General features: G+C 44.1%; 1 protein-coding gene across 2 annotated transcripts in view; it reads left to right on the plus strand.

Moving 5' to 3' along the window:
* The window catches only part of USF3 (upstream transcription factor family member 3), a 61,950-nt gene that overhangs the window by 17,575 nt on the left and 16,763 nt on the right, over positions 1–27,612 (plus strand). The window contains exons 2-6 of one of the 2 annotated variants that reach the window (XM_075542519.1): positions 14,186–14,302; positions 15,451–15,515; positions 17,644–17,672; positions 20,350–20,432; positions 26,554–26,650. In XM_075542519.1, coding sequence (XP_075398634.1) covers positions 15,469–15,515; positions 17,644–17,672; positions 20,350–20,432; positions 26,554–26,650 — 256 coding nt within the window. In that variant the 5' untranslated portion in view covers positions 14,186–14,302; positions 15,451–15,468. The remainder of the gene's footprint in view (positions 1–14,185; positions 14,303–15,450; positions 15,516–17,643; positions 17,673–20,349; positions 20,433–26,553; positions 26,651–27,612) is intronic. The other variant, XM_075542520.1, reaches the window with a different exon arrangement.

Below are 27,612 nucleotides of genomic sequence, written 5' to 3' on the forward strand. Positions count from 1 at the left end.
TTTCGTTACTTTTGCACAAAAAAGCGTTGACGTTTGCCTGAAGGGAGGAACAGGTGTCCTGTCGGTCTGCTTCAGTAAAGAGCTAGGTACTTTTCAGTTGGTTCTGCTTCGCAGCCACCCTTGCAGCCACCGTGTGAATCTATCTCATTGAATGAAGGGCGTCCTCTGTTTCTGCTTCTTTATGAACTGGTCCCTCCTGATAACATGTTGACGGTCCATGAAATGGAATGCCACCATCCTCGCTTCTAAGGAGCATGCTGACTACTCATCCCAGCCGAGGCAGATCTGTGTGCCCTTGAATCAGTCCATGGCATAGTCACCCTTCTCTGCCAGCAGCACAGCTCAAAGGCATGGATTCACCAGCCTTCCTTAACGCTTCGTCCAACTTTTGCATGTACGTGAGGCGGTTGACAATAACGAAGTTTGGACCAGGTGCACCTTAGTCTTCCAAATGACCATTTTGCCTTTTCACATTTTTTTTATTTTAACAATTTATTGGGGCTGATACAATTCTTTTCACAGTTCATACATATACATACATCAATTGTATAAAGCACATCTGTACAGTCTTTGCCCTAATCATTTTTTTTCTCTTTTCTTCTTTTACATTTTATTAGGGACTCAAACAACTCTTACCACAATCCATACATATACATACATCAATTGTATAAAGCACATCCATACATTCCCTGCCCCAATCATTCTCAAGGCATTTGCTCTCCACTTAAGCCCCTTGCATCAGGTCCTCTTTCCCCCCCCCCTCCCCTTTCCCCCCTCCCTCATATGCCCTTGGTAATTTATACCTCGTTATTTTGTCATATCTTGCCCTATCCGGAGTCTCCCTTACCCCCTTCTCTGCTGTCCCTCTCCCAGGGAAGAGGTCACATGTGGATCCTTGTAATCAGTTCCCCCTTTCCAACCTACTCACCCTCCACTCTCCCAGCATCGTCCCTCACACCCTTGGTCCTGAAGGTATCATCCACCCTGGATTCCCTGTACCTCCAACCCTCATATGTACCAGTGTACAGCCTCTGTCCTATCCAGCCCTGCAAGGTAGAATTCGGATCATGGTAGTTGGGGGGAGGAAGCATCCAGGATCTGGGGGAAAGCTGTGTTCTTCATCGATACTACCTCACACCCTAATTAACCCATCTCCTCTCCTAAACCCCTCTATGAGGGGATCTCCATTGGCCGACACTTGGGCCTTGGGTCTCCACTCTGCACTTCCCCCTTCATTTAATATAATATATATATACACATACATATATACATATACACATATATACACATACATACTCACACTTATATCTTTTTTTTTTTTTTGCATGATGCCTTATATCTGGTCCCTTGGGCACCTCGTGATCGCACTGGCCGGTGTGCTTCTTCCATGTGGGCTTTTTTGCTTCTGAGCTAGATGGCCGCTTGTTCACCTTCAAGCCTTTAAGACCCCAGACACTATCTCTTTTGATAGCCGGGCACCATCAGCTTTCTTCACCACATTTGCTTGTGCACCCATTTGTCTTCAGCGATCCTATCATGGAGGTGTGCAGTCAATGATATGATTTTTTGTTCTTTGATGCCTGGTAACTGATCCCTTTGGGACCATTCGGTCACACAGGCTGGTGTGTTCTTCCATGTGGACTTTGTTGCTTCTGAGCTAGATGGCCGCTTGTTTATCTTCAAGCCTTTAAGACCCCAGTCACTATCTCTTTTGATAGCCGGGCACCATCAGCTTTCTTCACCACATTTACTTGTTCACGCCTTTTCACATTTTAAGGAAGATCTTTTAAAGCAGATCCGCCCGATGGTAATCCAACGGGACAATCTTAACTTTGCTCCTGCGGGTCACTGTGAGTCAAATCTCCTCCAGGATTTGGTTTTGGGAAGTTTGTGTGACTCTTTTGGGAAGCAAAGGCACCTTGGTGGCTGGGAAATTCCAAGATTTATTTTAAGGAACCCGAGACAAAGAGCTAAATCTAGTTCTTTGCCTTACACATATGGAAATAATTAGACACTTTCCAGGGAGCTAGCTATAAAGAATGAGAGGAAAGAGGAAGGGAGCAGAGAGGGAGACAGAGAGAGGACTGAGCATGAGGGATCAGAATGAAAGTGTAGCATCAGGCTAGAGAGAGAAGTCCAGCAGGAAGAGGGAAAATAGCCGGGGAAAGAGAACTTTAAGAAAAGGGAGCAGTCTGCAGAGAGGAGCGCGATGGCAGAGGAAAACACCCATATGCGAGGAAACAAGTCTCTCGGCCCAGAGGCATCGGCAGGCACCTTGCCACGGTTTACCAGAAATTGGCCGGTGAAGGGGAGGCGAGAAGTTTCACTGCAGCAGTAGGACAGAAATGCATTCGGATCCGGAAGAGACAGTGAATTTCTGTTGAATATCAGGAAAATTCATGCAATTTAGAAGCAAAATAGAAAAGATTGAGGTGGAAATATATGCTAGACCTGCAGCGGTTCTCATCCTGTGGGTTGCGACCCCTTTGGGGGTCAAACAACCCTTTCACAGGGATCGCCTGATTCATAACAGTAGCAAAATTAGAGTGATGAAGTATAAATGAAAATAGTTTTATGGTTGGGAGGTCACCACAACATGAGGAACTGTATTAACGGATAGCGGTGTTAGGAAGGTTGAGAACCACTGCCCTAGAAGAAGGAACCAAGTACAGATTCAGAGTCCCTGTCCACAGGTGAGAGAGTTAATTTCAGAATGGAGGGGGCCTTTATGGTAAAAGTCAGACCCACTTATGGTATTCATACCAGATGGGGTGGGAAATCAGGGGATGGGGATGGAGAGAGGGTGCTCTGGAATAGAAGAAAAGAAACCAATGTATTGAGCTCCTGCTATCCTGCCAACCAGATGGATATATGATGCATTAAACACATTACCACGTAAACTCATAATTGTTTCTGAGGGATTAGTGACTAGCTCCATTTAAACACGAGGATTCTAAGTCACAGGGAGTATTAAGTTCCAACCTGCAAAGCCATTAAATGACAGATTTGAGATTTGAGCCTACATCTGATTATCTGAGGTTATTCCCATACCACTGATTCATTAATGTGAGGCAAATGATGCAAAAGGGTTTGAGGGGAGTCCCAGTGGTGCAGTGGATTAAGTGCTGGGCTGTCAACCACAAGGTCAGTGGTTCAATCCGCCAGTTGCTCGGTGGGAGAAAAATGCTGTTGTTTGCACCTGTATGGATTTATAGTCTTGGAAACTATGTAGCTACGGAGTCCTACTCTGTCCTCCATGGTCATTATGAGCTGGAATTGACGTGGCGACAGTAGGTTTTAAATGTTCTTTTAATGCTTGTGACTATTGTCCTGATCCTCACCCCAATCTCTCATTCTTTGATTCAACAAGTACTTACTGATTATGTACCTGGCATGCTTCTAGGGATGTAGGCTTAAAACTTCAGTGAATGGAACACATAGATGCCAGCCCTCAAGGATCTTACATCCCGATTGATTGACCTTGAGTTTCTGGGAACGGATCCTTGTGATGATGATTAGTCTGGTTTCAGGATCACTGTTGTGGGAATCACCTAACGAGACTAGGATCGATGAGTTTGAATTTGTAATGGGCTTACTGTGCATAGATTTACAGGCATTCAGAAAGCAGTAATGGAAGGTATTAGTGGACGCACGGACGGACGAGCATAAGAGCAAGGAATGGAACTTTGAATTGGGTGACTCTGAAGTCAGTTATAGCTAATAAACCAACTGCCGTCCATGTAGTCCTGACTCGGCAGCCCTATAGGACAGAGTATAGCTGCTTGGCAGACTTTCTATAGAAGACTGTATGTAGAAGCGGAATGCCACGTCTTCTGGGAAGCAGCTCTTGGGCCTTCCAGTCAGGAGCTGAGACCTCTAACCACCGCATTATTAGAGGGCCTTTATCCCAGCCTCCTACCCGTCCCCAAATTCATGGTGATTTGTCACTTCTGACCCCAGAGGTCGGGATAGAACGAATCCTGTGTGTGTTTAAGGCTGTAAAAATGTGTCGAAGTAGAAAGCCTCTTTCTCCTGAGGTGCAGCCGGTGGTTTTGAACTGCTGGTTGTGTGGTAGGCAGCCCAGTTCATCCTAACCCACCAGGCCACCAGGACTTCGAGCCCCTTTGTAACACATGGAAACCCGCCACCACCGGCGCAATTCTGACTCAGAGCAAAGAGGACAGAGTAGAACTGGATTGACGTTAGACGTGGTATCAGAAAGAGGCACCCCTTAGACAAGGATGTGATGCTTGACAAAGTAGAGAGTCCGTGGCTGCAGAGTAACGGGCTCAAATATAGCAATTGTGAGGATGCAATGATAGTTTCCAAGGCTGTACACTGGTGGGTCCCAGCTGCTGGCCTTTTTTGGGATCAGTGTTTTAATGCTTGTGCCACTAAGGCCCCGCCCCGGTCCATGGGAACCTGGTTTCTCAGAGAAAGAAGTTACAAATAACTCCTTCATAGGACTAAGCTACACGGAACATTCACAGGGCTCTGTGTTGGCTCTGGTTTAGGAGCCAAAGACACCTCAGTGGCAGTGAGCGCATCCAGCACTCACCTTGATTTTGCAGCTAAAGACTTTTCTCAAATAAGAAGTACAAGGCCTCCTGGAAGAAAGGGCTGCTGTGTCAGAGAAACAAATCCAGGGACACTCGTGTGTGTTAGAGACAGCTGGAGGAGCCACGTGAAGACCCGCACCAGCACAGAGATGCTTCCACTGCCACTGGATCCACAAAACTTTCCACCCACTGGCCTGTGATCTTCCAGCATTCTGCATCGTTGCATGCAACTGTGAGATTCTGAGGAGTGACTTACGGCCTATTATCGGACTTACTGGCTAATATCAGACTTGTGGACTTGATCTGAACTGGGCTGGGATGCTTTCTTCATCTACAGCTACTCTTTGATATAAAGAAAGTTCTTTCTTATAAATATATGAGTGTCCCTGGATTTGTTTCTTTAGTCCACCTGGTCCTGGTCTAACACATTATAGTACCTTGGGACCAGGGTACTAGAGACACAAATCATGAAGATGGAGAGTGGATGCTTGTTTGACCTCTGTCTCACCGTAGTTTTTCTTCTTTGGCTAGCCAGAGTTCAGATAAAGCCACACTGTTTATTGAAGTATTTTCTGGATTCCTAGAAGTCTTTTTTAGCAATTCCTGTCTGAAATGGTGAAAATGATTGTGATAAATATGAATTGGCAGGTTGGGGGGTGAAATTGCCCCTTGGATTTCTCAGAGACCTAAGATCATATGGGAAAAGTTTAGATAAGGATAGAATTTGATTGTTTTAAAATTGAGTGTAGGATATGACTCTACTATGTTTATACTGTTTTCTTCTGCCTATTGTTATTGATATGATGATTGATAGAAATGATTATCATAAAAAAATTTAAAAAAATGATTATCATTATCGGGCAGTAAAGAGAGTTTGCAAGCTCACTGACTTCAGCCATCAATTTGAATCTAATTGAATTTAAATGGGTCAGGACATACCTGCAAAGAGGGCTCTAAAAAGATAAGCCCCACCCAGTACCTTAGCATACTCAGGATATTTGCATTCGAAGAGGCTTGCCTGTAACTACCACAGCTGGGAAAAGGCAAGAGGAGCCTGGAACACTTTGGGTTAAGCAAGTGCAAGCGACCCAAGTACCAATTTGAAAGCTCTCAGAGGCCCAAACTTAAACAATCTGAACAACAAAATAATCATATCACCAAGTCAGAACCCAAAGAATAAAGCAAACATTCATGAGTCTGTTACTGATCTAAACAATTGACTAAATACATAAGTGGGGGAGAAGGGATATATCCTTATAGAAGAATTCAAAAAATATTCTAAGACATGCCCCACTCGAAGAGATGATGATTAATTCCCCTTTCCATTAGTGTGACCTAAGGAACCCCAGTGACATAATGGGCTACAGGTTGGGCTGCTAATCGCAAAGTCAGCAGTTTGAAACCATGAGCTGCTGCTTTGGAGAAAGGTGAGACTTTTTCAACTCCTAAAGATTTGCAGTCTTGGAAACTCACAGGGGCAGTCTACCCTGTCCTATAGGGTTGCTGTGAGTTGGCATCAAGTCTATGGCAGTGAGTTTGGTTTTTGAGTTTTTTTAAAGTATGACCAGACTAATAGGATTCAGGTCTACTAAACTGTCCATAATGTGAACTATGTGTAGAACCTCGTCAATTTTACTTTTGGTAACCCACAAAACAGGACAGTGAGGGGCAGCGTGTCTGGTGACAGTCGGACAAGGGCTCCCAAGAGTAGTACAGTATAAAAGGGGTATATAATCACAGACACGTAGGATCACGGAGGCTACACCCGGCACATTTTGCATTGGGTGGCTGGGAATTTCTTTTCTTGCGGTTAAGGGGAAATTTTGAGCTAGGTTAAACTGAGCAGGACAAGCCTGCCTGGCTAGTCTAGATTTCCAGTTTTGGGAATTGATTTGACTTGGACTTCAGCTTCCAGGAAGGATAAGTATTTATAAAAAATAGAGTCGTATAGAAGCTTACGTTTAGATTTGTTGACTTTAGGGAGCAGGGAGGTGGTGGTCAGTACAAACGACTCTTATTTCGGCCAGTGGGGTTTATACACATAAAGAATAGAATATAAAAAAAGGGGAAAATAGTAACAGCAGTACATGTTTGAGTCATTAATAGAAAACTCGAAGAAACTTGATAGTGAAGAAGAGGAGAATTTTTTAAAAAGTATATCCTTTAGTATGACTTGAATTAAGTAAAAAGCAGTCTCTGCCCTTGAGTCAGTCCGACCCACAGGGACCCTGTCGAGTAAGGCGGGGTGCTCTTTGGTTTCTGAGATTGTAAATCTTTATGAGTCGAACACCTCATTTTTCTCCCTGAGAGGGGTTGGTCATTTTGAACTTCTGACCTTGGGGGTAGCAGCCCTGTGAGTAACCAACACGATACCCTGCCAGGGTTCCCTGTGGCTTAATTTTAATAATGAAAAAGGTAGAAAATTACTAGCTCCCCATTTCTTCCAACCTCCCCTGCCATAACCCTAAAAACCTGTTAATCTAGTTACTATCTCTATAGCCTTACCTATCCTTCATAGGTTTAAAAACAAAAACAAACAAACAAAAAACCATACACACACATCAGAAAGACTTCCGACATCAATATCAAAATAAAACAGAGTAAAACTTCAATTGAAAATAAGACTAATAAACACTAGAACAAATTTAGAATGAATGGGTCAAAAGGGAGAACAAATACGGTGGTAAATTTTAACCATACCTACATCTGCATGACTCCACTTTCCAATGCACTTGGTCTGAGAGCAAGGCTGCTCACATCCCTGGTCATTGGTCACAGGGAATTCGCTGGAGGCCTGATCTACCTGAGGACCCGCCAAATGGATATGGGGCTTTCGCAGTCATCCCTAATATTATGCAAACCGGGTGCTCAGAATTTAAGCGCTGGTCTTGGATTCTATTCTTTACCGTCCTTGGATCATACAGGCTGTTTTGCCTAATTCTGTGTGGACTTAGCTGAGCCTTCACTGAGGTGGTGCTTGCTTTGAGACCAGCTGTCCAGGCCCCAGAAGCTGCTCTTTCTGATAGTCAGGCCCCGTCTGATGTCTCCCCCCCACTTTTCCATTCCCCTCAGAGCTCCAGGGATCTCTGCCTGAGGGAAACGATCGAGCAGGGTTATGTCATAAGAACTCATCGTCCTTAGGTTAGAGGTGTGACTAAGCATAAGCTCAGAAGGCATCGTTGCCATTGTATTGGGGAATATTATGAATCATCCCCAGGGGGCATATGGTAATTCTGTTGATAGTATCGTTAATTTGGCAAGTGCCGTAGAATTAAAAATACTGTTGAGAAACGTATGCATGTATAGCACAGCCTGAGTGGTTGACGTGTATAAACTGAAAAGTTACGCAGCTGGACACCGCTGGACAACTTGCAGTGAGGGTTGGGAACGGGGCAAAATCGTCAGTGACATTCATTCACGAAGGCGGAGCTCTGCCTGCTGGACTAAGTAAAACGTCAGAACAGATCACAGAGTACGAACATAGCAAATACATGTTAGTCTTAAGTTGACATTTACTCAACAATTACCCAAGGGGTAATCTTGATAAATTTTCTTAAAGGTAGCTGTGATCACTGGGACTTACTAGGAGACATTTTAAGAAAACAGAAACTGCTTTTTTTTTTTCCATTATTGAGAGAAAAACCGAGAAAGCCTAGAAAAAACCAAGGGGACATACTAAATCTTTTAGAGCATATATTTGTATTTGTTCTTGATCGTGCTGTTGGGTACTATTGAATCCATCCCACCTGGTGGAAGCGCCCCATAGGACTTTCTGTTAGAGGGACAGATGGCTAGGTCTTTTCTCCCACAGACCCGCTGGTGGGCCCACACTGCCAGCCTATCAGTTAGCAGCTGAGCCCTTAGCCCTTGTGAAAGCAAATCCACTGCCATGGAGTTGGTTCCGAGGCCCAGCAACCCCAGAGGTCAGGATTAGAACTGCCCCTTTGGGGTCCAGAGGCTGTGAGTGTCCGTGAGAGCAGGAAACAGCGCCGTTGGCCCGTGGAGTGCCCTGGGTAGGTTTGAACTGCTGGGTGTGCATGTAGCAGCCTGATGCGAAACCCACTTAAGGCACCTCTGACCCCAGAGATCCTTGATCTGTATTTAGGCATTTAAGTAAAAGTATTGCTTCTTTATTCTTGGTGTTGCTCAGGTGCTATAAAGTCAGTTTGACCCTTAGCGGCTGTGTTAGGTTGGGTTGTCTAGAGAAACAAAGCCAGCGACACTCTTCAATGTATAAGAACTTTATATCAGGAAGTATTTCTATGTCAAGAAGACAGCTCAGCCCAATCCACCTGACGTCTGTAAGTCTGATGCTAGTCTGTAAGTCCCTCTTCAGAGTCCCACAGCATCCGGCTCCTGATGCAGACTCATAATGGTGAACCAGGAAGCAGGAAAACCAGGAGCTCTGGCTGCAGACTCGGGTGGATCCAAGGTTAATGGGAACGTGGTAGGGTGCTGGCAGCTCTCAGAGTCAGGTGGCCCACTTGGGGCCACCCCTTGGAGGCAGGCAAAGTTTCAGCAGGCAGGAAGGTGGAGGGGCAGAGTGGGTGAGAGCAGTTCTTAAAGGCCCTTCCTCTTCTATAAAAGGCCACACCTCTAAGGAGGGGTCATCAAGCTACCACTTGATTGACCAGTTTGACTCCACCCCTAGTCATGAATGTCAAGTTGACATAAGCTCTTCTGGCTACTGCAGTGACCCTATTATGCACAACCAAATGAAACATTGCCCAGACTTGTGCCATCCCCCCGGTTAGTCCTCTGTGTGTGAGCCTGTTGTTGCAGCCACCGCATCAGTCCAGGCTAGAAGACGGTCCTCTTTTTCGCTACCTTTTTCCTTTACCTAAGCACGGTAGCCTCTCCAGGCCCTGGTCTCCTGACAACGGGTCCAAAGTATGTAAGACTAAGTCTTGCACTTCTTCCAAGACAGATTTGATTGTGCCTTTGGCACTCCGTGGTTCTTTCAATATTCTTCAACAATACCAGAATTCACATGCACCAGTTCTCCAGTTTTCCACATGCACTTGCCAGCTTTTCCTTATGCCTCTGTGGAGGTTGAAAATACCACGGCCTGGGCATGTCACACGTTAGTCCTCAAAGGGACTTCTTTGCTCTTTGACACTTTGAAGAAGTGCCATAGATGTGCTCAATGTCATATGTCCTTGGATTTCTTGACTACTACCTTCACGACTACTGAGTGTGGATCCAAGCAAAATGAAATCTTTGACGTTAGTCTTTTCTGTTTGTCATTATGATAATGTTTATCAGTCCAGTTGTGCGGATGTTAGTTTTCTTTCTTTCTGAATTTTTGTATAGTTTTCTTTTTATTATGTTAAATTATTTGGTTTTATTTTATTCTTTGTGGAATATTATTTTAATTTCTTTCCCTTTCTATTGTCTTTCTTTTTCATGTATATATATTTTTAAACAGTTTTATTGGCACTTAATCCACGTAGGATTTTAGTTTTCTTTTAAAAAAATTTATTGGGAGCTCTTATCACAATCCATACATATATCCATTGTGTCAAATACATGTGTATATATGTTGTCTTCATCTTTCTCAAAACATTTTCTTTCTACTTGAACCCTTGGTATCAGCTCATTTCCCCCCCCCACTCTCCCTCCTCCATGAACCCTTGATAATATGTAAATTATTGCCCCCCCATGTCTTACACCAATTACTGTCTCACTTCACCCACTTTTCTCTTGTCCGTTCTTTACATTGAGTTGTAATCCATACTGATATTTGCAGTTTTTGGTCTTCAATAGTAAGTGTTCCAAATCCCCTTGGTTTTCAGCATTGAGTTGTGTCTTTTGTATATTGCAGGCGATTAATGGACTCTTCTACAGTCTTGATACAGACTCTTCGACACCCTCTTCTGTGTAGAGTTCAGCTTCTCAGATCATTAGCTCTACATACATACTGATTAGGAAACTGGAAAGACACAGCCCTGATCCACACCGTTCCTGATTTTAAGCCATAAATATTCCCTGGTTCTGATTGAACAAGCGTCTCTGGGTTCTGCATGAGCCTAGTGAAATGTTCTGAACCGCCCATGTTTCTCACTGTTATCCTTGGTTTGTTATAATTCACGTATTTGCAGTGTAGCCTTCTTAAACTCTTGCCTTTCACCTGGATGCGATGAATGTGTTTACTGATGCTATAGCTCTCTGCTGCCATTTGGTTTCCCACCGGATATGTTAAATTAGCAGCACACTTCCCAAAGTGCTGATGGGAAAGACGGGAACTGGAGTGTGATTGCCGTTAGGTATCACCAGATGGCATCCGAATCAGAACGAGCCCATGTATAATGGATCAAAACACTGCCTGGTCCCATGCCATCGCACAGTTGTTATGGCCGATCCCATTCCTGCAGCCATTATGTTGATTCAGTCCATTTCTTTGAAGATTTTCCTCTTTTATGATGACTTTCTACTTCATGCACGATGCCCTTTTCCGGAGACTGGCAAAAATCAGTCTTGCCACCCTCACTCTTGAACATTCTGGCTGTACTTCTTTCAAGATCTATTTGTTTGTTCTTCTGGCAGAACATACGACTGGCATGCGAATGACCAAATGTTGACTTATGTTGTGCGTAGAGGGCGATAACTCTACTAGTTTACAGGTAAAATAATATTGGTCAGCTGACAAGCTGCATTATAAGCAATCTCTCCTATTAGAGGCAAGGATGGCGAGACTTCGTCTTTGCACGTGTTGTCCAGAGAGACCCGTACCTGGGGAAGGACGTCGTGCTTGGTAAAGTCGAGGGGCAGTGAAAAAGAAGGCCTTGGAGAAGCTGGATGGACACAGTGGCTGCACCAATGGGCTCAGGCATAGGAGCAGCTGTGAGGATGGGGCAGGACCAGGCAGTGTTTCATTCTGTTGTGCACAGGGTCACTGTGGTTCCGAATGGACTCAGTGGCAGCCAACAACAGCAACAATAACATTCGGAGATCAAGAGAGTCCTGGTGGCGTAGTTGAGTGCATGTTGGGCTGCTAACTGCAATCTCAGCAATTCAAAACTACCAGCCACTCCACAGGAGAAACATGAGATTTTCTTTCCTTGTTTTAAAGACAGTTTTTTTTAAATCGTTTTATTAGGGGGCTCATACAGCTCTTATCACAATCCATACATACATCAATTGTGTAAAGCACATTTGTACAATCATTGCCCTCATCATTCACAAAACCTTTGCTCTGCACTTAAGCCCCTGGCATCAGCTCCTTATTATTTCCCCTCCCTCTTGGCTCTCCCCTCGCTCATGAACTCTTGATAATTTATAAATTATTATTTTGTCATATCTTGCCTTGCCAATGTCTCCCTTCACCCACTTTTCTGTTGTATATCCCCCAGGGAGGAGGTCACATGTAGATCCTTGTAATCGGTTCCCCCTTTCCAACCCACCCTCCCTCCACGCTCCCAGTATTGTCACTCACAACACTGGTCCTGAAGGGATCATCTGCCATGGATTCCCTGTGTTTCTAGGTCCTATCTATACCAGTGTACATCCTCTGGTCTAGCCAGACTTGCAAGGTAGTATTCAGATCATGATAGTGGGGGAGGAGGAAGCATCTAGGAACTAGAGGAAAGTTGTATTTTTCATCGTTGCTACATTGCACCCTGACTGGCTCGTCTCCTCCCCAAGACCGTTCTGTAGGGGATGTCCAGTGGCCTACAACTGGGCTTTGGATCTCCACTCCACACTCCCCCTCATTCACTATGATATGATTTTTGTTCTGAATGATGCCTGATGCCTGATACCTGATCCCTTCAACACCTGGTGATCCACAGGCTGGTGTGTTTCTTCCATGTGGGCTCTGTTGCTTCTGAGCTACATAGCTGCTTTTTTACCTTCAAGCTTTTAAGACCCCAGACTCTATATCTTTTGCTAGCCAGCACCATCAGCTTTCTTCACCACATTTGCTTATGCACCCATTTGTCTTCAGCCATTGTATCATGGAGGTGAGCACACAATGATAATTTTTTTGTTCTTTGATGCCTGATAACTGATCCCTTTGGCACCTCGTGATCACACAGACTGGTGTGTTCTTCCATGTGGCTTTGTTGCTTCTGAGCTAGATGGCCGCTTGGTTACCTTCAAGCCTTTAAGACCCCAGACACTATACCTTTTGATAGCCGGGCACCATCAGCTTTCTTCCCCACATTTGTGTATTCACCCACTTTGTCTTCAGTGGTTTTGTCCGGAAGGTGAGCATCATAGAATGCATTATTGGCACTTCATCTGTATATCATACAATTCAATACTTTAGTCATATCAAGAAAAGCTGTACAATCATTACCACAATCAATTTTAGAACATTTTCATCTTCCTTGGACTCAAGATGAGATTTTCTACTCCTGTAAATAGTGATAGTCTTAGAAACCCAAAGGGGCAGTTTGAGTCAGAATCAATGCAGTGACAGTCAGTTTCTCTTTGGTTTATTAGAGATATACGGGAATATAACTTGGTGGGATAGTGGTGCAGACCGCCTGGCCTGTCTACAGGAGCAAACGGAGTCAGGTGCTGTGAGAATGAACACACAGCCTTGGAAGGAAGTCCCTTAGGTACAGTTCTACTTTCTCCTCCAGGGTTGCAATTATTTGTGTTTTATGAAGTATTAAGCTATCTGAAATTTAACCAAATTATACGTCCTATCCATCTTTGCAAAATTTCCAGAAGAGAATCACCTGGGGGCAATCATTAAGTTCCATACTTCTCCCTTAAAGCTAAGAGCTCCTCCCTTAGAGACCGATTAGATCTTGATTGAGCTGAGAATTGTGTTTTTAACAGATACTGCCAGGTAATTCTTAACATCATGAATGCTGGGAAACAATACCCTACTCTAGAACTAAGTTTCTGAGACTTGTTGTGCCTCAGGCCCAAATAAACCCACCCAAGGAGCTAGTTGAAAATGCAGTTGTAGGCCCTGCCCTACTCGGAGCTTTTCTGACTGGTGTCTCAATCAGCATTTAGGCCCCTACATCAGCATGCCAAGCACACAGACAATGTGCACGACTGCAGGCCTCTTTCCTTAGTCACTGCCATAGGGGAAGACCCCTGCGTAATTTTCCTGCCCCTCTCACAAGACCCCAGAACTAGGAGCTGGACTGAACGACAGCTTTGAAACTGAATGCAGACCTCAGTGTAAGGCCTAGGTGGATAGTCTTGGGTCACCTGATGGCAATCTTTTCCTTGGGAGAGACTATTGATGGTGGAGCACCATCTTTCTGGGTTGGGGCTACTGAGAGGTGGTGTTTGAAAGCAGCTGTGTGCATTCACTCTCAGGTGGTGGGGAGAGTTCCGGTACATCCTGCGGCCACTCAAACTTTGTGCGCCCTGGGTTCCAGGCCATCGTGCATAAAGTGCTGCTGACAGAAACCCATTCTTTGCCATTGTGTTGATGTAAACTTCTATGCGGTCTACGGGGCAGAGCACAACTGCCAGAGGGGGTTTCCAGGGCTGTAACCCGTTGGAGAAGCCAACGGCCACATGTTTCTCCTGCTGAGCTGCTGGTGGGTTCAAACCGTTGACCTTTCTGTTAGCAGCTTAGCACCTCACAACTCTGCCATCTGTGCTCCTTAATAGAAACCTAGTGATGTGACTGTTCTTTGTCCCCCCTTGCGTAGAAAGAAGAAAACGTAACCTATAGACCATCTTCTGGCAGACTATGATAGATTCGGATCAGAAACCGGAAGCATTGGAAGCCGGGAGTCAAAAGTGAAGAAATTCTGCAAACCCTTTGGGTAAGACAGATGACAGGGAGTTGCCTGTCTTTTTCAAGATTTAATCTCGTGGCCCAAATTATCATGATAGCCTTATCTGATAGGCATGCCCTGCTTCTAGGCTGAGGTGGGCCTTCCTCAACAGTAGGGACGAACTTGAACAAGCGGCCCGTAATGGGTCTTGAGCCCACCTTTTTCCTCCAGCTCCTTCACTTGGGGCCTCTGCCATCACCTTACCTGCCCTCACTGATGTCCTCAGGCCGGCCCCTCCCATCCTGCCCGCAGCTGAAGCCTTCACCCCAAATATTTAATTTGTGTGGAATTTGCTGAGTCTTCCCCACATGCCAAGCAAGCTGTGCCTACGTCATTTCACTCTCTTCTTACACTAGCCCAATGGCATGGGCACTGGCCTGTGACCCATTCTCTGGGGAAAAGCATCCAAGGTCACTTGCCCAAGGTCTCCCTGTTAGTGAGCGGCAGAGCCAGGTTTTCTTCACCTTGTGCCTTGTTTTCTTCACCTTTTGCTGCCTTGCCTTTGGGGACCCCCACCCACATCTCCAGTGTCCCCAGTAGGTGCCCCCAGGTGGCATTACCACTTTGGAGGGGCTGCCAACCAAAGTTCTCATTACAAAAATGCCTACGACTCTGAGAAGAGATTGAAACAAAACCCATACTATTACATGACTCATAATAGTAAATGACTTACACATCGGTAATTAAGACTTTAATGTGTTTGAGCTCTTATATGCATACACTCCCTAAAGTGCCTATATATTTTTAGTGTTCAGATATTTTAAATGTAAAGACTTCCAGCAGTTGAAATTAAAGGAACCCAGGGAAAGGATGTATGAATAAATGCTTGCTTCCACACGTGTTTGTGTACTTGCTCCTTTTGTTTACTTGAATCTCCATCCCCTTTCATCGGTTTTTCCCCAAGCTCACAATGATCTTTCTTTATCTCATCTTTACAAGCATTTGCATTCCACGTTGATAATGGTTCACATCTGCTAATTATAACGTTTTGCTTTGTCTGGTTTGTTCGAGTGCTTTTTCTATGATGTCAGTTACATATGGAGCCTCGCTGCATTCAAATCAGATTGTTAGCAATCATTTGTTCTAGTCTCGGACTGACGTGACACTTCCTGCTGTGTCTTTCCCTGGCTCTGTAGGTTCCTGTCCCTGTAATCATGCCAGAAATGACAGAGAATGAGACGCCTACAAAAAAGCAGCACCGGTACGTACCTGTCGGCCCAGGTAGTGTAGTTTGGGTAGCTGAGAAGCAGAATCGGCACCTAGTTTGCTAATAGAAGGGTAAAAAGTCTTTCGATCACCCAAAAGACCGTTTCGATGCCTAGAAAGCCAATACGCGCCAAAAGTTAGTGTGGATAGATACAAATGCTCCCAAAACACATGTTCTCCTATTAGAAGCGTATCGAGAATTAGAATCATCAGCAGTTAGAAGAATAGGGTAATGCCAAGTCTATTAAATGTTTGATTTCTGTTGAAATTTAACTTGTATATAGTACTGATTTTAATAGACCCCAAGTTCTCGTAGGGCAGTGGTTCTCAACCTTCCTAATGCCACGACCCTTTATTTATTTATTTTTTAATAAATCATTTTATTGGGGCTCATACAACTCTTATCACCATCCATACATACATCAATTGAGTAAAGCACCCTTATACATTTGTTGCCCTCATCATTCTCAAAATTCGCCTTCCACTTGGGTTCCTGGAATCAGCTCATTTTCCATTTTTTCCCTCCCTCTCCCCACTCCCTTCTCCCTCACTAACTCTTAATAACTTGTAAATTATTACTCTATCCTGTCTTACGCTGCCCAGCGTCTCCCCTCACCCACTTTCCTGTTGCCCATCCCCCAGAGAGGAGGTTACATGTAGATCCCCGAGATCTGGTTCTCCCTTTCTACAGTACCCTTCCCTCCAGGTGTCGCCACTCCCACCGTTGGCCCTGAGGGGTTTATCTGTCCTAGATTCCCTGTGTTTCCAGATCCCTATTGCACCGCTGTGCATCCTCTGGTCTAACCAGGTCCGCAAGGTAGAATTGGGATCATGATCATTGGCGGGGAGGAAGCGTTCAAGAACTAGAGGAAGGTTTTGAGTTTCATTGTTGCTACACTGAACCCTGAGTGACTCATCTCCTCCCCACTACCCCTCTGCAAAGGATGTGCAGCTGTCTACAGATGGGCATTGGGGCCACGACCTTTTAATACAGTTCCTCATGTTGTGGTGACCCCCAACCATAAAATTATTTTTGTTGCTACTTCATAACTGTAATTTTGCTACTGTTATGAATCATAATGTAAATATCTGATATGCAGGATGTATTCATAATAACACATAATTAAAGGATAGTGATTAATCACAAAACAATATGTAATTATATATTGTGAAATATTTATGTGTTTTCCGATGGTCTTAGGCGACCCCTGTGAAAGGGGTCTCGACCCACAGGTTGAGAACCGCTGCCTTAGGAGCTAGCCAGTTTGAATCAACATTTCATGACATCACAGCCCATATGTGCTAACATGCACATCAGCACAATTTTGCTTCTGTTTTTTGTTGAATCCTGAATTTCTAGCATTTTTGAGTAATGTTTCTGCTTAGAATTTCATGGGCAAAGCTTCTCTTAATATAAAAAACTCCTCTTCTATTTCTTTACTAGATAGTTATTTGAATATGCTAATGTATTATGTAATTGTGTGTGAAACCAATGCTTTTGGTAGATCAGCCTTTAAGAAAATAGGAATGTGGACAGCTTAAAGTACACAATGCAAAAGATTGCTCATTATGCAGTTGTCAGTGCTTCTAGGTGATCGGTTACCACATTTTCCTCTGTGGTGATTACAAGCTCGCTCTTGATGGTCACCTAGTTCCCTACCCCCACACCTATTCCCTGCCAGGGAGATGCGGGTGTCAGACCAGAAGTCACCTGTTTGACACATTGCTTTGCCATTTTACTGAATTATGAATTGCACTTTCCAATTACTTCTAACTTATACTATGGTTTTCAATGACAGAATCCTCCCCCAACCTGTAACATCCAGATTTTTAAGAATTTATTGCTTTTAAATTTATATTGATGTATTTTCAGTTAGATCTTAAGACCATAATATGAGGAAACTTCAAAGAGTTTGTGGAAAAATGGAATGAAGAGATAATGGAATATTTTTCCACAGACTTTTTTTTAAAGCCCCTACTTTTTTGAATTAAACTTTTTATTCAAATGCTTCCTGATTGTCACACAAAAATTCCTCATATTTTTTAATGTCTCAGAATATAAAGTGGTGGAAGTGTTTCCCCATTATTTTTATGTAACCTTTTATCTACACTTTCGGTTTCAGAAAGAAAAACCGGGAGACACACAATGCAGGTACAACCCACAACTTAAATGTTTATTTGTTAGTTTTGTTTTAGCTTTCAGAATGTTTCTTAGCATTCAAAAGGAACCATCCTGGGGTGGGGGGATGGTAGGGGTGAGGGGGGAGGAAAGGGAGAAAGGGGGAACCCATCACAAGGTTGGATATATATAGGCCACCCTCAGAGGTATGACTAACAAATGTGGGTGAAGGGAGACTAAGGACAGTGTAAGACACGAAATAACAGGTGGGAGGAAGGAGAAGGAGGGGGAAAAGGAGGAGCTGATACCAAGGGCTCAAGTAGAAAGAAAATGCTTTGGAAATGTTGATGGCAAAGTATGTATAAGTGTGCTTCATACAATTGAGTGAGGGATTGTCATAAGATTTGTACGAGCCCCCCAATAAAATGATTAATAAAAAATGTTTTTAAAAGAAATGAAACCATCTTGCTGTTGATTGTACATTTTAAGACAATAAGATGTCGAGCCATTCTTTACAATGTTTGAGAAAAAGTGTTCCCTTCTTTTTAGTTGACAAAAGCACCCCCAAATCTCAAAAAAAGGCTTCCTTATTGTCTTATGAGTTTTAGACTATTTAAATATGTAAAATCCAGCCATATAACTGCCTGCCTGCAAAGAGTGTTTTACGTGACTTCCCCTACTGAGAGGGCCCTGATTTCTCCTAAGCAGATGGCAGGCAAGGGAGATGTCTTTGTAGAAGCCCACAGGTGGCTGTCTGCCAGCCTGATGGGGAGGAGGTGAGCGTCAGGCTGTGGCTCTCAGGTGTGTTCCGTCACGGATGTGGAGAGTTTCCCATTAAGTTGTGGTGTCCTCGATTACAGGAGGATGAAGCACAGGGACAGTTGATTCTACCCCAGACCCCAAAATTGTACAGCAAAGCCAAGATGAATAGTGCATTTATTCCCAACGGGGTCCGTAGTGTAACCTGAGATTTTCCTTACGGACCATCATCAGGATGAGAAAAACTATCTTAGAGGGGAACTTTGATTGTCCTGCAAATGATAGGTTAAGTTCTCTGAGGGTCTCTTTACTCATGAGCAGACGAACCCTGGGGAATTTTTTATGTGTGGGGGAAATGTGTGGTATCTTCACTGCTGAGAGATTGGGTTCCCCACAATAAAAACTTGACTGCTTTTGAAGTCTCGTTTATTGTTATGGCTAACATGTCCTTTTTATTTTTATATTTTAAACCTTCACACATCAGAAACAGGCTTTTAGATGTTCTATATTCATCGAGCGTTACAGAATTCAGAGGAAAGGCAAACAATATGCGTTTCCTTTTTGGGGTCATATGTAATGAATCTAATCCTTTTGGGCTGTAGAAATGGAAGTGTTTTATTGGAATTGACTATCAGGTGGTGCCATAAATAGGTCTGGCAGCAACTTAGAGAGTAATAAGCAATTATGGAAAAGGATAGCTTTCAGCAAAAACTCTAGGTAGTTTGTAAAGCAGATCCTACCCAGACTGTTATCTGAATAAGCACCTGCTTTGGGGCATTGGAATCCTTCATTAGAAAGGAAGGTTTATCATTTTTTTTCTAACAGAAAATAGCCAATACTAATAATGTTTGCTCCTTATAGTGTCCCATATACATTATTTAAATAATCTCTATCTTTTCCCCCTTCCATCTAAATATTTATTTATTTAAAAAACCATTTTATTGGGGCTTGTACAACTCATCACAATCCAATACATCCATCCATTGTGCCAAGCACATTTGTACATATGTTGCCATCATCATTCTCAAAACATTTGTTTTCTACTTGAGCCCTTGGTGTCGGCAACTCATTTTCCCCCTCCTTCCCCACTATCTTCTCCCCCCCATGTAACTTTAAAGTCATAGCATATAAGCCTAGAATATAGCTCAGTTAAGCAAGTTGTCAGTTGCCCATTTTCTTAGAAGGCAAAGATGCTACATGAACAGACAGAACACCACAGAGAACCAAGCCAGCCGGTGCCATTTCTTGTCTGTGTTGTCAAAACAAATAGCTGTTTCTAGTTCCACAGGGCCCTCTGGTCTTCTTAAAAGGTGTTTCAAGGTTACTGAACCAGTCTGAAAAGGTGTAACATCCCAACTGTTAGCCCCTGGGTGGCATAAAGGCTTGTGGTTTGAGCCCTTCCATATGCGCCTCTCACGGCTGTTTGACTATTAACCACAAGGTTGTGGGTTCAAGCCTACCCAGAGACATTGGGTGGAAAGGTCTGGCAATCAGCTTCTTAAAGGTCACAGCTGTGAAACCCCTATGGAGCCATTCTACACACACGAGTTGAAATTGACTCGATGTCAACTTGTCACCTAGCAACAACTAGCTTATTAGTGGGTTCAACTTCAGTTAACATTAAAACTCTACCAATTACTTCAACTAGAAAGGTGGCCTAATTCTAATGTAATATTAGCAGTTTGTTTTTAGTTTGAATTTAATTATTGAAGACCATATTCTTTAACCTGGTAATAAAAGTGTTGTTCATGTGAATTTTTGTAATACTCGGCTTAAAATATGACATTCTTAGAATTCTCATTGATTCTTTGTAGTTATTTGTCTTAGTAGTTCTTGTCTGATAAACTGTTCTTAGGGGTTTCTTTACCTAAAATGTCTTTACCCAGGGACAATGAAGTACTTTGGCACAGCTGTAGTCTAAACTGATAAATGGATTTTCCCCCCTATCTAGTGGAGAGGCATAGAAAGAAGAAAATCAATGCTGGAATAAACAGAATAGGAGAGCTGATTCCATGCTCCCCTGCCCTGAAGCAGGTAAGAACCCACATTATCATTCATTTCTTGTCAACAGACAATTCCCTAAGTTGTTTCTGTGCTTAAATTATTCTTGTTCCTTGTTATTTATGGGACCTTTCGATTGTGTTTTCCCTTTAATGAATAATTAGGTCTCTATATGGGTCCTTTGTTTGGAAGTAGTGAGCCTTGGAGGCGAAGTGGGTTTCTCCTGGGGCGGCTAACCACCAGGTCTGCAGTTCAAAACCACGTGCGGCTCCACTGGAGAAAGACCAGGCTTTCTACCATCATAAAGAGTTACAGACTCGGAAACCCACGGGGACAGTTCTATTCTGCCCTGCGGGCTCATTATGAGTTAGAATCACCTCGATGGTCGTGTGAGAGTTGTCCCTTCATTCACCAAGCATCTCATTAGTTTCTGCCTGTCCATATGTGTTCGTATCTTCAAGTTTTTAGCAAGAGTCTTTCAAAGGGAAAAAAAAACATCTTATTTTGTTTTCCCTATCCTGTCAGCCACCTCTTAAGGTCTCAAAGCATGATGATTTTTCTTAATAAAGATGACCTTTTGTTTCTTCTGTTAGCAAAGATGAAAAGTGTTCATTAAAAGCAAAGCAAGACAATTTGGACAATATAGAGGGTGTGAATTAAAAAAATCATTTGAATGTTGACTGTAAATCTCATAACCTGTTTTGTAAACCTTCACTTAAACCATAATAAAAAGCTGTAAAAATGTTGTTTGAGGCCATGTCTGATCTCCCTTGGCTACGCAAGGCCACGTCTGTCCAAGCATGATGCCCATGAGACAGAGGCCAAACAGACCTCCACTCCCCTCTCCAACTCTCTTTACCTCATTCTGACACCAACCATCCCTCCGAGGGCACTTGGCTTCTCTGCTGGGTCCGATAATCTGTTGCAATGTCCACTCAGACAGCGCTTAACAAATTAGCAGGTATCCACAGCCAGGATTAGACAACATGGATACAGTCCTTTTGTCCCCAGCACCTCTTCTCAGCCATGCTGGCAGGCACATCTCTCCTAAGCTACTCAGCCCGGTGGCCTCTGCCTTGCTTGGGCAAGTGTGACAAAGCACCTTTAGTGCTGACAAATGCCCAGAGGGCTCTTAGATCTACGTGCCAGCTCCCTGCCTGCCCCAAGGCACTCAGCTCTCCTCCACCTGTGGGCCTCCACTCTGTCCCACGCTCTCTGTGCTCCGTCTGCACCTGTGGTGCTGCAGGCACTTCACAGGGATGGCACACACACCCTGCTGGCAGTTCTCCATTCGTAATGGTCCTGGGATTGACCCCCTTCCTGCTTCTGAGGGGGCTCACTGTATACCCAGGAGAATGGTGAAAACCATCAATTCCCTCCCTGCAGTCCTTTACACCTCATTTGCATGCTCCCACCTCACCATTTGGTGAGAGTAAGACGGGGTGGGGGGGCATGGGGGGGGCGGCGGAGAGGGGAGAAGAGCCATCCCAAGTAATTTTAATTCACCCCACAACCTTACTATGGGTCCTCAGAGGGAGCTAGTCTCAACTGTTTCTTCTGGTGTCTGTCTTAATATTTCTAAATAATGTGCCTATATTGTCCTATCTGGATTTTTCCTGTTAGATCAGAACTATTGACATCCTAATTTAACTTTTCCCCTGGCTTCTCCTTCCTTGTTCCTCTTAATACAATTCTTTCACAACTTTTAGTTTAACTAGTATTCAAACTTGAATTCACTGTCATCAAGTCGATTCTGACTCATAGCAAACTTATAGGACAGAGTAGACCTGCCCACATGAGGTTTCAGACTATAAATCTTTCTACGGGAGTAGAAAGCCTTATCTTTCTTCCAAGGAGTGCTGGTGGTTTCAAACTGTTGACCTTAAGGTCAGCGTATGAACGTGTAGCCCACTAGGTCACCAGAGCTCCTCCATTAGTATTCAGTATTTTTGGTTAGATTTCCAATTGTTTTCCTGCTTAGCCAGGTGAACTGTTATTATGTTTCATGGCTTGTGTTTTCTCTTAGTATTCAGTATTTTTAGTTAGATTTCTAATTGTTTCCCTGCCTAGCCAAGTGTACTGTTATTATGTTTTATGCCATATGTTTTCTCTTAGTTAATACTTGCTGCACCATTTTTAATTTGCTTAATTTTTAATATTACTATCTTTAATTTTTCTTACACTTCCAACCATCTCTTAGTATAGTTTCGTACATGGTCAAATGTACCACATAATTTCTCTTTTATTTTGAGAATTTCCTTCTCCTTTGCCCTCTCCTTTTATTAAAAAAATTTTTTTTTATGATTTAAAACTTTACAAAGTAAATTGGTTTTCCATTCAACAATTCATACATTGATTGCAGTCCCCCAAGATATACCACCACTCTCCCCACTTCTGCGCTCCCTGTGTTTTTATATTATTATTCATCCTTCTTTCTTGTTCCTTCTTGCTTTTAAGAGTTTTCGTCCATAAGCAAATGCTGTCCCTCTGATTTGTAAGGCCGATTGTTCTCGGGAGATGTTACTCTTCCCCTCCAAGCCTGCGTATTGTTGGACTGTGTGCTCTCCTTTTAACCTCGGTGGTTATTCATTTCCAGCTCTTCTGGTTTTAATTTCAGGGCTCATGTCCATCATTTCCAAGAACTTCCGCGCGTGCGCTTTGTGTTTTCTTGATCAGAGCATATGCCGTTTCATGGTGGAGTGTTGCTGCAGCCTGAGGATGTTATGTGGGGCTAAAAATGTTTTCCATTGTATGCATAATCTTTATTTCTTCTAATTCTCATCCTCCCCTTACTCCCTTCTTTTCCTATATTGTCTTTCTTGTTGGAACTTTCTGTGTTTTGTGGTACTTACTGGTTTATTTTGGAAGCAAGATGAGGCTTTCTACTCCCTAAAGAATTAGTCTCAGAAACCCACAGGGGCAGTTCTACCCTGTCCTATAGGGTCTCAATGGACTGGCATCAACTCATTGACAGTGAGGTTTTTGTTTGTTTGTTTGTTTGTTTTGAGGGGTTTATTTACGCTTCAGAATGGGACATGAAAAAGCTGATTGGATTTCTGATGGCTTTGCTTTGTGTCCCCTGAAGTGTTACAGTCTTGGAAACCCAGAAGGGCAGTTCTACCCTACCTTCTGGGGTCGCTATGTTCTACTCTGCCTTCTGGGGTCGCTATGAGTCAGAATCAACTCGATAGTTGTGAGGGTTTTTTTTTTTTAACTGCTCAGTGACTAGATGAGCTATTTTTTGTTTTGGGAGAAACTGAAAAGCGTTTGTAGTTGCTGTTTTTCCCCCCAGAGAAGAATCTTTCAGACTGCTCTCTGGAAGTGGGGGAGTGGACTACTGGGAATAGGCTCCTAACCTGGTCCCGTTATTCTGGGACTGAGTCGGGAGAGACACGCAGGAGCTCACATTTCAGCAGGCAGGTTTCTACTTTACTGCCCTGTTTTCACTTGGGAGCTTCATCCCGTCTTCTCCATCAGGTATTGTGGAGGTTGACATTCTCTGGTGTAAATTTCACAGAAAATCAATGTCGCCTGTGGTTGAGGCAGGAAGGAGAAGTCATCTAGCTGCATAGGATGATGGGAATGGAAAGGGGAAAATAGGCTAGCTTCTTACTGCTTTCTAATAAGAGTCTCTCAATGGCTTCCACTTTCCGTGTAACTGGTCTGTCCAGTAAGGGAGTTGCTTAGGATTTCAAAGGAGCAGACTGTGTGTTTGGCCGGGTTGACTAGAGAGTAAATCCAGTGACACTCATTCATATATATATATACTTTATATCAAGTAGTAATTATATATCAAGAAAGCATCCAAGCCGAGTCCATTTGAGTCCCTAAGCCGGATCCTAGTCCCTCAATCCCTCTGCAGACTCATGTAGCCACATTCAAAGACACAGATGGCAGGAAGAACGCTGGTCGGCAGGTGCAGAGTGTCATGGATCCAGGGTTGGTGGGATCCAAGGGCTCCGGCAGCTTCAGGGTCAGTGGCAGCGAGAGAGCGGGAGATTCCCAAGGCCCTCCTATGAGAAGGCCACACCCCCAAGAAGGCACCACCAGGCTGTGACACGATTGACAGGTTGGATCCCATCCCTACACTTTTATACACCTTCAAGTTGACAGAAAGGTATCTAACTACCACAGACTGTAAGGTGGATGCTTAATGCCATAGAAACTCGGGGAATTGCCCTAGCTTGCTGTAAGGAATGAGCAAGACCATTCTCAAAGTCGTGGAAGACTGGTGAAGCTTGCCCAGGCGTGTTTCTGCTAAAGCGTTGGCAAACTATCATCTCAAAACACCCCCGTGGTAAGCAGACGTCCGCATTCTTTGGAGCTCCGGAAAGTTAACCAGTAAAATGCCTAGAGCATTAAAAGTCCGTTGCCATGACCTTTGCCCTTGCTGCCTGGGCCTGAACAAGATTGTGGATGGTCGCTATTGCATGCTCCAGCCTCAACATCATCTAGTCCCTCTGAGTTATCCGTTTGGAAACTACTGGTTACTTTGGGCCATTGTCCCCACAAACTTTTCACCAACCATCAATGATTCCACCATTTTTCCACCTGCGCTTTACCATAATTTTTTTTCCACCATAAATTTTATATTTTCTTTTGCTCCATTATTGGCAGAAGTCACGTTGCGCTGATAGGGAATACTTTCAAATCATCTCTTCTTCCCGTTGCCTCTGAAGGAGCCCTGGTGACACAGTGACGAGCTAAGCCGCTAACTACAAGCAGTTCAAACCACAGCTGCCCATGGGAGAAGGCTTTCGACTCACATAGACAGCCTGGGAAACCCGCTGGGGAGCTCTGCACTGTCTAGGGGTTGCGATGAGTTAGAAATGACACAGTGGCAGTGAGCAAGTGCCTCCACCTAGATACTGGTTAGACACGTTACAATCCGTTTGTTCAAGTTTATTCTTGTGCAAAACGTTTCTAAATCATGCACAGTTATGTTCGTAATATATTTTCCTCAGGCTTAAAAAAAAACTGTATCATTTCCATTTTATTTTTTCCCAAGTTGGTTTTTGTTTCTCTACCCCCCTGCCCACCCCCCAGGCCCCAGGTTGTTTTTTCTTTAGCCTCTAAAGATTTCTTAAATCTTCTCAGGGCGGTCACAAGGAAGAGATGTGCCAGTCAGGGTACAGTATAGCACCCATGAAACAACTTTCCTCTAGTTCTTCCTTCCCCCCACTACCATGATCTCAGTTCTACCTTACAAATCGGATTAGACCAGAACATGCACACGGCTACAGATAAGAGCCTGCAATACGGGGAATCCAGGATAGATAAACTCCTCAGGGCCACCAAGGAGACTAGAGGATTAGGGGATGGTGAGGGGAAAGAGGGGGAATCAATCACAAAGGTCAACCCATATCCCCCTCCCAGGGGGAGGAACTATGGAAAAGTGGGGGAGGGGCAACAAAGGGTGATGTAAGATATGAAAATACTAATCGATAACTTATCAAGGGTTTGTGAGGGAGGATGGGTGGCTGAGGGAGGGGAAGAAATGGGGAGCTGATATCAGGGGCTGAAGTGGGAAGAGAATGCTTTGAAAATGATGATGGCGGCATACGTGCAGATGTGCCTGACACACTGGATGAATGTATGGATTGTGATAAGAGACGGAAAAGCCCCCAACACACGTATTTAAAACAAACAAATCTTCACAGGGCTGCTGGTGCGGGTTGTGGGGCAGCACCTGTGGGCAAAATGGGGTGGGAGTCTTCCGTCCCTCTGGGCTCTCCCTGAGGACGGTGGCTGCCCACCTGCTGTGACTGGCACAGCTCACAGAAGGCTGTGCTTTCATGTGCGGCTTGGGAAGCACATGTATGACGTGATGGTGATAAAGATGCTCACTTTGGAAGTGGCCCTGGTGGCTGAGCCTCCGCTCTCTCCGGGTGATGAGCTCCCTAATGGCCTGGTCTCCGTGCGGGCGTCAGGTGCAGTTCGTGCACTGAAGGGACTCCAGGTGGCAGCAGCCTTTTTCGGCACAGCCCTGGTTCCCCTTGTCCTTCGTAGCTTTGCAAGTGAGGACCCGAAGCTCCCTGAGCTTTCTGGAACCCCGTCCTTAATGGGATACAGCTAAAGCCAAGCGCAGCTCGCCCTCTGCCCATTTAAGTCTCTTCTGTCAACCCTGTAAATGATTCCTTTTTTTTCTTGGCAGAGTAAGAACATGATCCTGGACCAAGCCTTCAAGTATATAACAGAACTTAAAAGGCAAAATGATGAACTCCTGCTTAATGGTGGAAACAACGAACAAGGTAAAGATTGTACGGCGACTCTGTGTTGCTTCTGAATGCGGAGACCTATGGGACACCCGGGGTAACGTAGATTGGGATGCAGAAGGCTCTACCCAGCCACAAGCAATATGAAGGCCCTCCTAGGAGTGGGTCCGGAACAGTAATGTTTAAAATACTATTACTGTTAGTTGAACTCTTTCCCCTTCTGTGAGCAGCTCTAGGAGCCCTGGGGCTGCTATTTATTGTGATTACATGTTATATGATTCTCGTGGGCAGCTAACCGCCAGGTCAGCGGTTTGAAAAAGCCAACCGTTTCTTGAGAAGGATGAGACTTTCCACTCTGTAAAGAGTTACAGTCTTGGGAAGCCGCAGGGCCAGTTCTACTCTGGTTGCTGAGTCAGTATTGACTCAATGGCGGTGAGAGTAAGCACATTTTCTGGGATATAGAATTTTGATACTTGCCTTGTCTGTGCGCTTCGTGAGGTCTGTGTGACTCATGATACTAATAATACTGGGTCTCCTCTATCCCAGTTGGATCATCTAACTAGGGGAATCCCGGAGAGGACCCAGGAGACTTGCTTTGCTTAGTGTAACTTAAAAGCAAGATCAGTGACCTAGCTGTGTCTCGACTTTACTGTGGATTAACTCGGCAGGCCGGAATGTTCAGTTCATCACTTGTAGCACATGCTACATATGCATCTAACTACGCGATCACTTAATGATATTTGATTTTTAGACAGAGGTGACGTCTCTCTGCTGTCTAATGAGCCCACCCCCCCCATCAATTGAAGAGAAGGCTTGCTAATAATAGCTAAAAAAAGAAAATGAGCCCAGATCCTTAAAAACCCCGGTTGGTAGGCCTATTTGACCTGTCCTTTCCTTAAGTATATGAATGGAGCCGAGAGAGGATTTCCGGCAATGACTCCCCAGGGCAGAAACAAGTGCAGAATTTGCTGTGATGGGGGTATTTTTGGGTTGTGTCT

Source organism: Tenrec ecaudatus, chromosome 2, assembly GCF_050624435.1.
Source record: "Tenrec ecaudatus isolate mTenEca1 chromosome 2, mTenEca1.hap1, whole genome shotgun sequence".
NCBI lineage: Eukaryota > Metazoa > Chordata > Mammalia > Afrosoricida > Tenrecidae > Tenrec > Tenrec ecaudatus.